Source organism: Daktulosphaira vitifoliae, unplaced genomic scaffold, assembly GCF_025091365.1.
Source record: "Daktulosphaira vitifoliae isolate Bord-2020 unplaced genomic scaffold, ASM2509136v1 Scaffold_5, whole genome shotgun sequence".
Lineage (NCBI taxonomy): Eukaryota > Metazoa > Arthropoda > Insecta > Hemiptera > Phylloxeridae > Daktulosphaira > Daktulosphaira vitifoliae.
Genome location: NW_026099576.1, coordinates 7,019,470 through 7,034,599, shown reverse-complemented (window position 1 = coordinate 7,034,599; position 15,130 = coordinate 7,019,470). Strand labels below are relative to the sequence as shown.

Here is a 15,130-nt window from a genome sequence, read left to right as displayed (position 1 = left end):
ACGCTTTTATCACAATAAAACTAGTATTTTTTGTTCATAATTATTTTAAAAATTATTTTTAACTTTTTAGTTCGATGTGCTTTAAAAGCGTGTTTTTTTAGTTTTTTTAACTATATTTATTATAAATTAGAACATATAAATGTTTACAGATTGCTTTTAAAGTTACATTACTTTTCGATTTTACAATGGTAGTATTCTTATCAACAAAATATTTTTATAATTAGATTGATATAGACTTCTAAAATTAAATTTCATAACCTAAAAAACGCTAGAAGACAGTAAATTTTCTTAAACTCTACTTAATTGTGTTACAATAATAATTCTATAATACTGTAATACTCTATAATCTGCAATATTTATCCAAAATTATAATACTGTTTCTCTATTATAAATGGACATAGAACGAAATGTTTAATTTTTAACTTAAAACAATTATTCTGCAGTTTTAACAAACAATAAAAGAAGGTGTTTGAGTTTGAAATTTCTGTAAGTTTTCAAGAATGACAATACTCCATGAGTATTGTTATACATTTTTTTACTTTATATAATTATTTAAAAACAAATTATCTTTAGGCATTGCAATGATGATTAAATATTTTTATACTTATTACACCTATGAGAAACTCAAACCAACAAATATATTATGTGACCGATTAGATAAAATATAAGTGGCACATACACCCATATTTGTTTTCTCAATGTCTTATCTGACTATGCTTTTTGTACTCGCTGCCCACAGTTCGTCTATGCTCTTAATTAGCACAACTCTTTGGCTTTGCAATCATGTCAGGTCCTCGTTTTTTAAGCGATCGCGCGATTATCGTGTGCGTGACGGTTTGCTTGTGCTTTTCGCGACAAACTGACACGCAACAAAATGTCTATTATAATCCTCAAAATGCTGCTCAGTCTTTTTTACCTCAACAATACAGTAGCAATGTTGATTCACCAATACTCACAAGTGGGACTGCGTCTCAAGACAATACTAGATATTCACAACAACAAATGCAACAGCAGCTACAGCAACAACAACAAATGCAGCAGCAACTACAACAACAGAGACAGCAACAACAACTTCAACAACAAAGGCAGCAGCAACTGTTGCAACAACAGCGTCAACAGCAACAGCAGCAGCAGCAACTGCTCCAGCAACAACGACAGCAACAAGCATCTAGAACGTACAGTAGCATGAATCAAGGACGTGAAAGCTATGGTAAGTTTTTTAAAAACCATTAGAGTAAAAAGAAAGTTCAAAATGTTTTTGAATAAAAAATATTATTTATAAAAGAAAATTTGTACACAAGAATAAGTTTTTTATTTTCTATACGCCTAGTAGAAAAAAATACATAAAAAGAAATGCTTAATACAATATATTTTTTAAAGAACTTTTAATTATATTGTATTGGTGTCATATTTATAATTTTTAATAAAAGGAGAACGTGTCAAAAAAATGTTCAAAAATCCGTATTTTGAAATTTATTTGTTTATTTATCATCAAAGAGATATTTATCTTTATTTAAAGAAACATAGCCCCTGTGCTCCCGCCCGACTATGTAAGTAACTGTTTTTAGAAACGACAATAAACTTAAGTAACAACAAACATTATTATTTTCTTTATAATTGATTCATTATTATTACTTTTATCTAAACAAAACAAATTGTTCATTAAAATATATTTATTTTATAAATTACCACTAAAATAATAATACTAAATAATTGGTAAGTTATATAACAGTTTCCAGAGACTTAATACTCTGCAAATATTAGAGTCATATTATTATTTTATTACGCATTTGAGTAGTATTTAACGTTGAATTACGTGTGCCATCAAATTTCCTACATCGTTTAGTTATCTTTATAGGCACAGTGGAGTCTTAAGATATGTCATAACTTTTCAATGTTCATATTATTTAACAACAATAGTGTTGAATATATTTCAACTGATTAACCCAACCATAGTGTTTTATGCTATCGTTTATTTACACTAACAAGTAAAAAAAATACCATAAAAGCAAATATTCGTTTCATCATTTTTGTCTAGAATCGAACAGTTTATTTAAAATACTATGCTAATACATATTTTTTTCAAAAGACATACATGAAGTTATTTTTTAAATAATCAATAAATCAATAATAAATGAAATGAAACATTTAACTATCTGTACTGTTTTAAATGTCAATTTTTACAATTTTGAACACGTTTAAATATGTTTTTTATCTACGCCAAATTTTAGTTCACTTATATTGTAATATTATTGAAATATACTTATTTTAAAAAAACGTATATCATATTAATTATATATAATATTTAAACATAAAAACAAAATTTACTTAAAATTCTATAATTTGTTTAAAATCACTTAACTATTTGTATAATTGTTAAAATATTTCAGTAAAGCATATATTTATTAATAAGGAATTTTAGATTACATTTTACCGGATATAATTTTTTCAAAATGGAAATGATTATTTATGAAAAACACTTGAAATGACTAATAAAAATGTTTTATTTGTCATTCATTAAACTAAGAAACAAATAAAGTAATTCAATATAATCTTAACTAAATGATTCATATATAATTTATTTACATGTTACATATCAAATTTGTATCCTATTATTTTATAGATACATTTGCATCTAGATATGCTCCACCTACTCAACGTTTACAAGCTGGTGCTTTACCATATATTATAGGAGAAGGTAGACTAGCAGAAATTCGCTCTGAATTCCTTTATTGGTTCTTTGATAAAGGTGGTGACAATGGTAATGGTGATTATCAAACCGACATACATGGTTCTTCACCTCAGGTTCATAAAAATTTCAACTTTCAACTGCCATTTTTCGGTTTTCGTTTCAATTATACACGAGTATCAATGAACGGATACTTGGAATTTAGTGATCCTCCTTCACATTACCGTTATCCTTTATCATTTCCCATCAAAGAATGGCCGAAAAAAAACGATCCATCATTCATTGGTATTTTCTACAGCAAGTGCCGAATAGGTTCCTTGAAACCAGATGATGAAGACAGAAGACGACCGGGTGTTTACTTTAGAATGGAGAGAGATTTACAATCTCGAACTGACCAATTTGGTGTAGAAATGAGGGAAAGGTTAATGTGGGATATCCGTGAAGGTGTTATAGGTGCTGAATCTTTTGTACCCAAACATTCAGTCATTATAACTTGGAAAAACATGTCTTTTGCCGGTGGTATTGACAATGCTTTGTATAGAGTGCGTCATTATACTTAACTAATCTTTATCAATAAATAAAACATAAATATTTTATATCTTTATAGACCAATACATTCCAAATGGTGCTGGCCACGGATGAAGTGTTTACCTACGCTATTTTCAACTATGCAGATATGCAATGGACCAGTCATACCGAAGCCGGTGGAGATACAACCGGCGGTGAAGGAGGTGTTCCAGCCTTCGTTAGTGATTTAAATAAAACTTTTATTTTAGGACACTTGTTATTGTTGTAAAAGTAACGACATTTCAGGTAGGATTCAACGCAGGAAATGGAACTAGGAGTTTCGAGTATTATCCATATTCGCAAAGATCAACTATAAGAGATTTAGTCGGTCGAGGTTGGGCTAATGACTTTCCTGGTCGTCACATATTTAGAATAGATGAAAACATCATGTTAGGAACTTGTAACAAAGATATAGGTAACTTTATACATTCTAGTAAAATACTATATCAATTTATGTTAATTTTTTAAAAAATTTGTTAGCGGGCACTAATTTACCACTGGTGTTCGCACCCGAGAGTGGAAACATGTTAGGAGGAACTGTAGTCAACATTACAGGTCCATGTTTTGAACGTACAGATAAAGTTAGATGCAAGTAAGTTCAGCGTACAAAACATATTATTAGTATTATAAATTTTAATGTAGTCATTTATTTTAATATTAATTATAACATTTATCATTTGTGCTGATGTGGTATTGCAAAATGCAGGCTGCTTTATTTTTTAATATTTTTTTATTGTTTTTTTGGGACTCTCGCGTGACGGTTAGTGGTGATTGTGGTTTTGGACGTTGTATCGTGAATACCGTATTTTATGTTATATTTGTTGTTTCATACTTTTACTGAATTAAATTGTTGTAATACTTTTGTTCAGACAGTAGTTAAATACTATTATTTTAACTCATTGTTTTCAACATAATAATTGTACCTACGATTTTTCTAGATTTGATACCGAAGAAGTAGTTGGTACAGTGATAAACAGAAATAGAGCAATCTGTATACAGCCATTTTTAATGGCTGAAGGTTATGTAATTTTTGACGTGGCTATTGGAGACGAAAAATATAACTGGAAAGGAAAATATTTCGTAGGTATAAAATTCATTACTTAAATACTATTATCTTTTAAAAACGTTTATTTAGTTAGAGGAGTTTATACATTTTTAGAGACTCCAGCAACAGCTACTGAGCGCATAAGATTTCAGGACGGATCAGTACGGGAAAAAAATCCTAAAGAGATAAAAATTACTTGGGAGAAGCAAAATTTAACCACTAATTACGCCACAAATGTTAAAATTTCTCTTTACGGTTATAGAGAAGTAACTATATCCCCGGAGCTAGTATTTATTGATTTGATTGAGGTAATATATTTAATGTTAAATTGATAAACTAAGATATTGTACAAATTCCAATAAAAAAAATCATTATTCTTCATGTTAGGATGCTGTTCCTAATTCCGGTGAATATGTCATCTATCCAAAAGTATACGAAACTCGTGAAAATAATAGAAATTTAGATTTAACATTTGGATTCTTGCAAATACAACTTGTGAACCCTTTAACGGAATCTGGCGTACCAATATCACCGTAAATAAAAAATTTTTAATTGAATTTATAATTAAAAAATATTGTGTATACTAGTGATAAATATTTTAATACAGAGAAATGACTCGTTATCATTTAATTAATTTTATATTTCTAATTTTTTTCCAGAATCATATGGAGTAAGCCTATACCTTTGGGTTGGTACTTTGGTCCTCAATGGCAACGTTGGCATGGGGATAATTGGCCTGAAAAATTATGTGATGATTGGATAAAAAATGATAGATACTTAAAAAATTTCGCAGCCGAAATCCATCAATGTCCATGTACATTGGAACACGCATTGGTCGATCGAGGTCGATTTTTGCCCGATTATGATTGTGATAGAGATGCTAATCCACAATGTTTATACAACAAAGGAGCTGTACACTGCGTCACAACAGGAGCGCCGAGTATGGAAGGTTCTGAACAACAATGTTGTTATGATAAAAACAATTATCTAATGTTATCTTACGATCAAATGTGGGGTTCTCGTCCAAGAAGATCACATAATTTGGGTTTCTTACCTTGGTCAGAAGCCAATAAGGTAAACTATTTTTAAAAAAGTTATACAAATAAGTATAGATAAAGAAATGATTTTAATGATGATTTGTTTTAAGGTACCAACACTATCTCAGTGGTTTCATGATATGAGCCCATTTTTCCCTTGTTGTTTGTGGCAGGAAGAACAAGCCGTCGGTTGTGAAACTTATCGTTTCGAACGTCGACCATCTCAAGACTGTGTAGCGTATCAATCACCTAATGTCGGTAAGTAAAAAATTACTTTAATTACCTTAAAATTTCAAGAACGAGTTTCATACCCTTTATAGCCACGGTCTTCGGAGACCCACATGTGATTACATTTGACGACTTAGAGTACACATTCAATGGAAAAGGCGAATTTGTGTTGGTGCATGTAGACTCCAATGAATTCAAATTTGACGTCCAAGGAAGATTTGAACAACTATCTGATAATATATACGGACCTGTTATGGCAACTCAACTAACCTCGATAGCTTCTCGTGATAATACTTCTACTGTAATCGAAGTGAGACTGCGACCAAGGGCTGCTCAATGGAGATATAGGTTGGATGTATTTGCTGATGGTAAACGAGTGTATTTTGATAGGCCAGCACTAAAAGTCCAACATTTTCACGGTAAAATATTTTACATAATATAGAACTTGTAACTAATATGTACAAATTCTTGAATAAGCATATTATTTATATTTAAAATTAAATACACCGTTTAATTTTTCTGTACTTATTTAGGAGTTACGGTATACTCACCTTCTTATACTTTAAATCAGTCAGAAATTGTTATCATGTTCCAATCGGGAGCCGGTTTAGAAGTTCTGGAAAACAAAGGTTACATGACCACTCGAGTATACATGCCTTGGCAATTTATTGTGAGTATATTAAACTGTATTTAAAATATATAATATAATATAATTAAGTATTAAATATGATTATAGTGCATTAAACTGCCAAACTGTTTGCGTATACATGAAGATATTTTTAATTTTTATAATAAATTATCTTGAATATAATAATGAATGCCATACAAATGTTTTCTTTATAGAATAAAACTAGAGGGTTGTTTGGGAACTGGAGCTTTGATCAATTCGATGATTTTATGTTACCAAACGGCATGACTGTAATGCCCAATACAGTTGATTTCGAAGCTACTCACAAGCAATATGCGTTAAACTGTAAGTTTTCATAATTGAAAGATAAAATAGCATATCAAATATTTCTTTTTATTATATTCTAACAACAATTAAAATATAATAATGTAATAAAGAGTCTTTTTCATAAAAGAGTATGGCCAGAGTTATACCTCTCTAAATGTTCATTAAAATCATTAGTGGTCGGTATTTTTAAAATATATTGTGGAATGCTTTACTCATCTAGGTGATTTAGTCGACAAATTTATTAACAACAATTGACAAAATTCATTCCATACTCCACTAAACATTATTTCTAGAATCGTCTCTTCATGTAATTAATACAAATTTGTTACAAATGATAGTAAACATTTTTAATCATAACATAAGTAATAAAAATGATTATAGCACAGGGATTTTTAGCCTCTTAAGTCAATCGAAATTTATCATAAAATGTATGAATTTTAGTACAATTTATTTTATTTTTCAAATTTAATTTTATAATAATAATTTTTTTATATTCTCAGGGATTTTAGAAGACAGAGATGAAAAAAACAAAGGAGGAGCTTTGTTCTTCCGGGAGTATGGCCGAACAGCCAGTTACTATGCTAATCGAACCTTTGAGCCAGTATTCGGATCAACCCCGGAACTCATAATTCCTCCTAATCGACCAGACGATATAAGAAAAGCTCACGAGTTGTGTGGAGACTCGTATCAATGTAAATATGACTATTCAGTCAGTTTAAACAGAGACATGGCATTTTTTACTTTACTTTACCAAGATGGATTTGTTAATACAAAAAAAATGAGCAAACAGAAAGGTATGTGAACTAGAATTTTTTGTGAAACATTATAGTATTTTACATGTGTTTTATCGTGTAGTGATATCTTGTGGCGTTTTGGAAACTCCGAGATTCGGACGAAAAAGCAACTTTTTGTTTGTACCTAACACTAAAGTAACGTTTGAATGCAATCAAGACTTTGTTTTAATTGGCGACCAAAGGAGAACCTGTTCAGCCGATGGTAAATGGGATATACCAGAGTATGGATACACAGAATGCTTACGTGAGTAGCTTTTATTTCAATTGGGAAATATTTCAGTGCTTGCGTTGAATAATTTTATTTAACTCTAAAACACACAAAATTGATATTCATCAGGTAATTAAAAATAACTTGGCATGATATTGATGTATTTGTTTTAATAATAAAAATATTTAGAAAAACTTTTCTTTCAAAATTTGAAAATATTTGGAAAAAACTAGTATGATAAATTGTCAAAATATTCAAAAGTTGATAAAGAATACTTAAAACATGATTTTATACTTGATAAACATTTCTAGGGATGTAAAAAATTTGTTTTACTATTTCTCGGAAAATTTTAACAAATTATTTGTTTATAAAGTGAAAGTAAAATGTATGTTAATTGCATTATTGACTTTCGATTTACTTTTTTTTCACACGTTTAGGTTATGACAATTATTTACATAATTTAATATCCGATTTTCTTATCTTTATTTAAATAATTCTTACTGTGTATATAGGAACATATAGGTAGGAAAACACAATTTTGAATCACATTAAAATAGATAAAGATCTAAGTAGTAGCATTGCCTATAATTATCTGTAAAACAAAGCATGTTTAAATGAAAATTAATTTTTTATTATAAAAATTTAACTTGACTAAATTTTTAATATTTTATAGGCATTATAGTTACTTAAAGGCAATACTCAAATAATCTTGAACTAAATAGTTAGTTTAGTTTTTAATTTACATGCATTATGTCAATGTTCCATATAAAAGCGTATTTTCTGGGTCAAAGCCTCCACCCAGTCAATGACAGTCAAATGATATTGCCATGAATGGGGGTGAAATACCTTTATAATAAAAATCATCATGGAATCTGACCCCCTATCACAAAGATTTTTTATTTGTGTTACTATATCAAGACGTTATTGTGGACTATTGGATGTGCATATATTAATTTCTTCTTATCAAACCTATTTTAAATACTTAATTTATTTTAGAATAATAACCATTACTTAACATTTAATTCCCTAAATTTATAGTATTAATAATTGATTCATAATGATTATGTTTAATAATATACCTGAACATATAAACATATGTTAAGGTATATTTTTACAATCGTTAGGTTGGTTAATATCAATTGGATTGGTATATTCTGGAAAATTTACAAGTTCAGTGGTTTCCCCCATAGCCTTCTGTACTGGGAACATGGTGTTTTTTCACCACTAGAAGCGCACGTATGGTCACCCATCCGTTCACCTACCGTGGTAGGCGTGGCTTAACACTAGAGTTTTGTCAGCAAGTAGTATTACCACAGCGCAAAACCACGTCATTTATCATACATAAAGTTTCCAAAATATAAAATCTATATAATGAAAATTGTAAAAAAATATCAAAAAGGGAGTCATTCCCCCATTGACATAATAGGTAAGATCTAACCCCCATAATCCCCTCCCATTTGACCGCCTCTGCGGCTAGAGCAGTCAAAAGTTTAAAAGACAACTTGATTTTTGGTTAGTTATATGTATATAATTAAAAAGAAAAACTTGTTCGTAGGTAAAGCAATTAAAATTATAAAAGATATTTTATTGATTATATGGGTCAATGTCCCCAGTTGAAGTTGTGGGACATTTACTCGCAGTAATTGATCGTTTTGAATCACAAAGCCTGAAAATTTCGCAGATAATTTTTACATTTAATGTCTCGTATTAATAATTAATTTAATAATTATATTGTTCTGATATTAATTAAGTTTAAAATATATAAACATAAATCAATACATTTTCAACATATGAAAAGTTGAAGTATAATTTTATTGTTTTTAATTTTTTTGACACATCATAGCTTACATTTTTTAAACGATTACATTTAATTTTATTGATGTTTTTACGAGCGATTGCCAATCCGCAGCACTGAAAAGTTTCTCATTTTGTATTTTCTGTTAGTTGTTCCCATTCATACTTTACTCACAGTAATCAAATAAACGATCTTAGGTCATCTCGAATACGAGTCGCGAAGCGCTTGGTTGACCATTGCGTTGATTTCGGCCACAATCGTACCGCTGCTGGTAGGCATTTGCTGCGTGGTATCACAGGTGCATCGGCGGCGTCAAGGTTCTGGGTTCCGGTTCACATCAGCCGCCGCCATGAAGCGTCGCAACTCGGTGCTGGCCTTGAGTACTTTGGACCTATCCGCCAGAATCGACGACACCGACAAACAACCGGTACATCAATCATCGCAGCGTCAACAGACTTCTTCGTCACCCGTGTCGTCGTCCGACCGGTCGTCGACACAACCGGAATCAGTGGCCAGCTCCAACAATCCGCATCGGTCGTACGATGGTGTGTATAAGACCAACGAGCCACTGCCTAATAGACCAGACGTTCGTTTTGAACCTAAAGTCTGGGACCTGGACGACGAATATGAAGGACAACTAAAAATGATCCCTAAAAGAAAGGCCATATATGTGGCTGGATCACCAAAGACAGATCGTAAGGATGCGCTCAACAGCGGCGGTCCATCGGTTGCCTCGCAACGACAGATAATACCGTCCAAGCTCAAAGATTCATTTTAGACATCTAATTGAAAAATTGTATCCATTTGTTTTATGTTTAAGTAGGACAATTATATATTTCCAAACAACGATCATCAGCAGCGGTACATTTTGTAAATAAAACTTACAGCGCGATCAATTCGTCTAATAAAAATCTAAAGCATTTCAAATGTTTTAAAATTATATTAAAAAATACATCTAATACTGAATGATCTTATACATGTATAAACTTTTTACTTGCTCATTTTTTCATTATATTCCTTAGATATTAATAATTTGAGTACGTTTTGCACGTTATCTATCCAAGTCCACTTTATTGTATATAATTTATTATTATAAAAAGTGTAAATATATTCCACGATTTTAATATATTTAATTAAATTATGTGTTGAGCTTTATTTCAAAAGTTAATTCAACGTTTATGTCAATACATAAATTGTTTTGTGTATTACAGTAATACTCTCAATTGTTTTATTTATAAATAAATTACCGGTACGAGTTAAAGGGGAGAGTATGTATTAGTTATGGAAGATTTTTTGGAAATTTCTTTTTTTTTTTATTAATTTTTACTTAAAAACAATAGTTAAAGAGAACACGATCCTTAAAAATGATGTATGTTATGTTCAAGTCATTTTAAAAATAAATCCTTAAATAATGTTGTCAACGAAAAACTTATTATTTTTTAATACAAATGAAATGGTAAAAAAATTAAAAAGTAAAAATACTTATCTCCTATAGAACAACATTTATAATTAATAAAATTGAAGGGGTCAGTAAATAAAGGTGTTAACTGAAACTTTTCCAAAATGCATTTCGAATTGTGTTTACCGAAATAATAAATTGATAAATATGTATTTAAATTAATTTTTCATTAATATTTAGTTACAAAAGTAGTATTCCTGCAAAATTTCAAAAATGTTTGTTAACACCTTTATCCTTCAATTTAAGTTAGTTGAAAACTTTAGTACTACAAAATAAATATACAAATGTATATAACAGTAAAAAATTACTATACTAAAAAACTATAAGAACTAATAGCTATTAATTGGACATCTTAATAACGCAATGAAGATACTTTTACTGTTTTTAACATATAGGTAATCAAGAGTATTCATCTAGAGCATTAGTTATAGTAGCCCCAATAATGTTATTATTTTTGGGACCAATATTTCTTTGTTTGGTGTGCGTTGGCTATAGAGTTTTCATAAGAACAAAGAAAATACAAATCGACAAGTAAATTATACCATTATAACTAGTTATTAAAATGAATATTTAAACACTTTTTATTTTTAAAAAGAAAACGAAATCAACAACCTATGAATACTCAAGTAAATTTGTCTGAACGAGTAGAATCAATAGAGTCAATAGTCAATGAAGAAATACCACCACATCGCACTGAAACTATTATCAATTGAACTACCATAAAAGTATTTTAGTTAAAATAGTATTTACAAATGTATTTATTATAATTACAAATATTATGTTTTTTTACATATTATTTAAAGTAGATATTATTATATATTAAGTTTTCTAACATAAAATGAATATAGTGTGGAATTTGTAATTGTTGGTAATTTTTTTTATTCTTTTTAAAATTGAATATTACAAAAATATAGATTTTTAAAACATAAATCTTTGTTGTCATCATCAAAACAAAATAAATAAACGCTTATTTAAATTATACATTAAAATAATAATTATGAAAAGTAATATACACTAGAAAATGGGTGACAACAACAGTGTAGGATTAGGGTCTACAGAATACAATTGGATACGACATTATAATTCATTATTTTTGATAAATTGTTTAAAAACGTAACAACTAGTTTATTTAAATATCACTATTAAACCAACTTATCACATGAAAGTTGAAAAGTAATATTACAGGTAAAATAACAAAATTATTTTATCAACAACAATGGTGAATATATTGCCATTAAAGGTAAAAAGTCTTCACATTTTTAGGTATGAATAACACTCACAAACAATTAATATTGATGATGGCAATAATTATTGATGGGGAATTAGATAGACAAATAATATAAAATATATATTAATACACAACCATAAATTTATTACTTGATTACATTTCTAATATAATTTTTATGTTGTGCTCAATTATTACAATTTATGTGTTAAAAACATATATATGGTATTTTTATTTCATACTGTCAAAAATAAAAATTTGTAAGGTCACATATAATAGAAAAAGGAACTTAGAAAAATATTAGATAAAATTTAACAATTTTATTAAACTTAGTTGAAATGGAATCACAGATGAACAATTGTTATATTTACGATTATTGTTTTCAATACATGACATACAATACTTTTCACACATATAACATTATAATAAACTTTAAAAACATTGTAATTTTATGAAAAATCATTTTTCAAATAATCATAATAAATGATACATTCATTTTAAAATTAATACATTATATATCTTTATATAAAAATAATATCAAGATAGAAAAAATGGTAAATTTCGGTTAATATTTCCTGGTAGTAATCTAATAAAAGTATATATCTATATATCTTTTTAAAAAATATAACAATCGCAATAGTATTGCACCTATAGTCACACTCAATTTCATTTAAGGCCACTCAGGTAAATATTTATAACCATCATCTAGCACCATTCTACTAAAAGCAGCAATATAACATAGATGTGAATAAACTTTTTGCTTGTTAAATAATTCATATATATTAGTTAAATTTAAAAGAAATTAAAATGAGTTGATCAATTGTTTTGCAGTCTCTTCTCCCATTCCTCTCTACGCTGTTGAATTCGTTTAAAACGAGGTATTTCAGTTTGATTTTCATTAACATCAATTTTAGGCTCTTTACTTTTAATAGTACTTTCATTTTCAGTTTCCTCATTTAAACTTATACATTCATTTTCTTTATCACTACTTAACAACTCTGGTTCTCCATCTTTACCTAATTTTAGTGATCTTCTAGCAAACACTTTAAGCAACTCAGGTTCATCTTCACGTTTTTTTCTTCTAAGTACTTCTGATCCCAATTTAGAAAGGCGAGGTGCTGGTACAGGTAATATACGAGGTTCTGAATCACTAGAACTGTAACTACGACAACGTTCAGAATGGTCATCCAATACACTAGATACACTATCAGAGGAAGAAGATTTTTGAACAGAGTCACTAGAGAGCTCATCATCAGTTTGTCGAAGGCTAAATGATTTCTTAATAGGCGTGAATGTGTCAGGCTCTAGGATATCCTCAGCCAAAGGCATGTGCAGAGGTGGTGTGGTTGGACGGTCAAGAGGAAGATCAGGAGGATATGAAATTTGCATGCGACTTGCAGGTGGAGGTTCATTTCGCTGTCTAGGTTTAATAGTAACTGCTTCATCAAATAGAAATTTGTCCACATCATCTTCAGATTTAGTCTTTTTCTTGGTGCTACGGCGCGACAATAAGCGGTGAAAAAAGCCTTCTTCCCGTTTTGGAACATTTTCGACAGATATTTCATCAACACAAGTGTCGAGATCATGTATAGTGCAAATAGTGCCATCTGTAAATAAAATACACACGTGCATATTTAGTGCAAAACTTAATATACTTAAAATTTAATTATGAAAAAAGTAATTAGAAATAAATTTGATATGTATAAAGAGTGTTAATTAGAATGGCCTTAGTATAGCATTTTTCCATTTGGTATTTTTTTTTGTATAGTCAATAGATCCACACAAAGGACATATGTTCTCTTCATTAATAACAGGTAATCTATTTCTCATTGATTCATAGCTACTAACCATAAAGTAGCTTTCTAAAAATTTCAGATAACCTTTTGGATAAGCATATAAGTTTACTCTAATTCTACCTTTAGTGACATCAATTTGTTTATGTGTTAACTGAGGTGTTATCTTGTTAAACCCAATTGGTTGAATAGAAGAACTACGTATGAAATATGGTAGAGTATCATTTCTCACACGATAAGCACCAGATCTATGTCTGCCAAAACAGCTCATTCGAAATAAACAACAACGTTGTTTGGGTTTTTTATACTTTGTTTTGGGCAAATTTTTTAATGTTTGTTTGGCATTGAATTTAGCAGGATAATAAGCCGAATAATTGTGACCATAATTGTATATACCTGCTATATCTGTCTGAGGTTTAGTTTCAGGAGATGCTGATCGTCCAGAGTGCTCTTCAACTTCAGGTGTAGCTGGAAGTGCAGTAACTACAGTTAACTGTTAAAAACAATTAAATACTAAATTAATATACATAATATATTATAATATTAATTTAGTATGTATACATACTGGTTTTTTAGTTCGAGGATTACCATGTTTTCTTTTCGGTCTAATTGCCATTCGATGTTTGGCTGCACTATGACTCAGAGGAACACTTGTTGAAGAATCTCCATCTAAATTAAAATATATATTTTGTTATGATACATTAACCTCTCATTATGATTCTTATCTATTAAGCAATAAACTATATTATATATCTAAAAATTCATATAAACGATAAAATTCACATAAACAATAGTTTAATTTGTCACGGTTATCTCAATATTGTAATGCAATAATGAATCATTGTCTAGAATTGCATATTAATTTTATAAAATAACATGTAATAAATAACACAATTTTATTTAATAAAGAGATAATATTAGCGTTTCTGATACCTCTTGCATATGTATTTAACTATAAAAATTAACAAAATACAAATATAAATGGAAACAAATAAGGCTTAAATAACTGGCAGTATACTCTCGCAACTCATTAATTTTGCTTTTCTAATTAATATATATGCAAGAAGTAAACAGTCACAATAAAGTTTAATTCAACTAATAAGACAATTTCTAAACACTCACTGAAAATATAAAGGTAGATACTAATATTAATTAAAATGATAAGGTTTAAAATTAATCATTGCTTTTGAGTACATAATTTAAGTAGGGGCAAAGAATGATTAAGTGATTATTAAAAATAAAATAGTAATTGAAGTAAATCAATCAGTAATGTTTGTACGGAGCTAATTGGTAGAATTAAATATTTGATATGTGTCTATGCTAGGAGTCAAGTTG

The 15,130-nt window shown here is 29.1% G+C and overlaps 2 protein-coding genes across 3 annotated transcripts in view; one reads left to right on the top strand and one right to left on the bottom strand.

Annotated features, from left to right (window-relative positions):
- Positions 1–721: 721 nt before the first annotated feature.
- LOC126908517 (protein mesh-like) lies at positions 722–11,639 on the top strand. 2 transcript variants are annotated; one of them, XM_050690672.1, is made up of 17 exons: positions 722–1,210; positions 2,624–3,231; positions 3,297–3,434; positions 3,503–3,671; positions 3,737–3,848; positions 4,195–4,340; positions 4,416–4,609; positions 4,689–4,834; positions 4,961–5,375; positions 5,449–5,596; positions 5,659–5,985; positions 6,100–6,236; positions 6,410–6,539; positions 7,022–7,315; positions 7,377–7,559; positions 11,173–11,308; positions 11,373–11,639. In XM_050690672.1, exons 1-17 carry the CDS (start codon positions 784–786, stop codon positions 11,488–11,490), a joined length of 3,828 nt encoding a protein of 1,275 aa, XP_050546629.1. In that variant the 5' UTR covers positions 722–783; the 3' UTR covers positions 11,491–11,639. The 2 variants fall into 2 exon arrangements, with proteins under 2 accessions (XP_050546629.1, XP_050546628.1); XM_050690671.1 differs by lacking the exons at positions 11,173–11,308; positions 11,373–11,639 and adding an exon at positions 9,516–10,436.
- The window catches only part of LOC126908523 (uncharacterized), a 19,887-nt gene continuing 15,337 nt past the window's right edge, over positions 10,581–15,130 (bottom strand). The window contains exons 8-10 of the mRNA XM_050690683.1: positions 14,361–14,464; positions 14,192–14,288; positions 10,581–13,609 (exon numbers count right to left, since the gene is read on the bottom strand). Coding sequence (XP_050546640.1) covers positions 12,819–13,609; positions 14,192–14,288; positions 14,361–14,464 — 992 coding nt within the window. The 3' untranslated portion in view covers positions 10,581–12,818. The remainder of the gene's footprint in view (positions 13,610–14,191; positions 14,289–14,360; positions 14,465–15,130) is intronic.

What these genes read in the sequence shown, in the direction of transcription:
- LOC126908517 (XM_050690671.1), top strand. Translation starts at nt 784, where the DNA reads ATGTCAGGTCCTCGTTTTTTAAGCGATCGCGCGATTATCGTGTGCGTG. An exon ending in TCAAGGACGTGAAAGCTATG is followed by an intron (nt 1,211 to 2,623) that starts GTAAGTTTTTTA and finishes ATTATTTTATAG; the next exon opens with ATACATTTGCATCTAGATAT. An exon ending in GAAAGGAAAATATTTCGTAG is followed by an intron (nt 4,341 to 4,415) that starts GTATAAAATTCA and finishes ATACATTTTTAG; the next exon opens with AGACTCCAGCAACAGCTACT.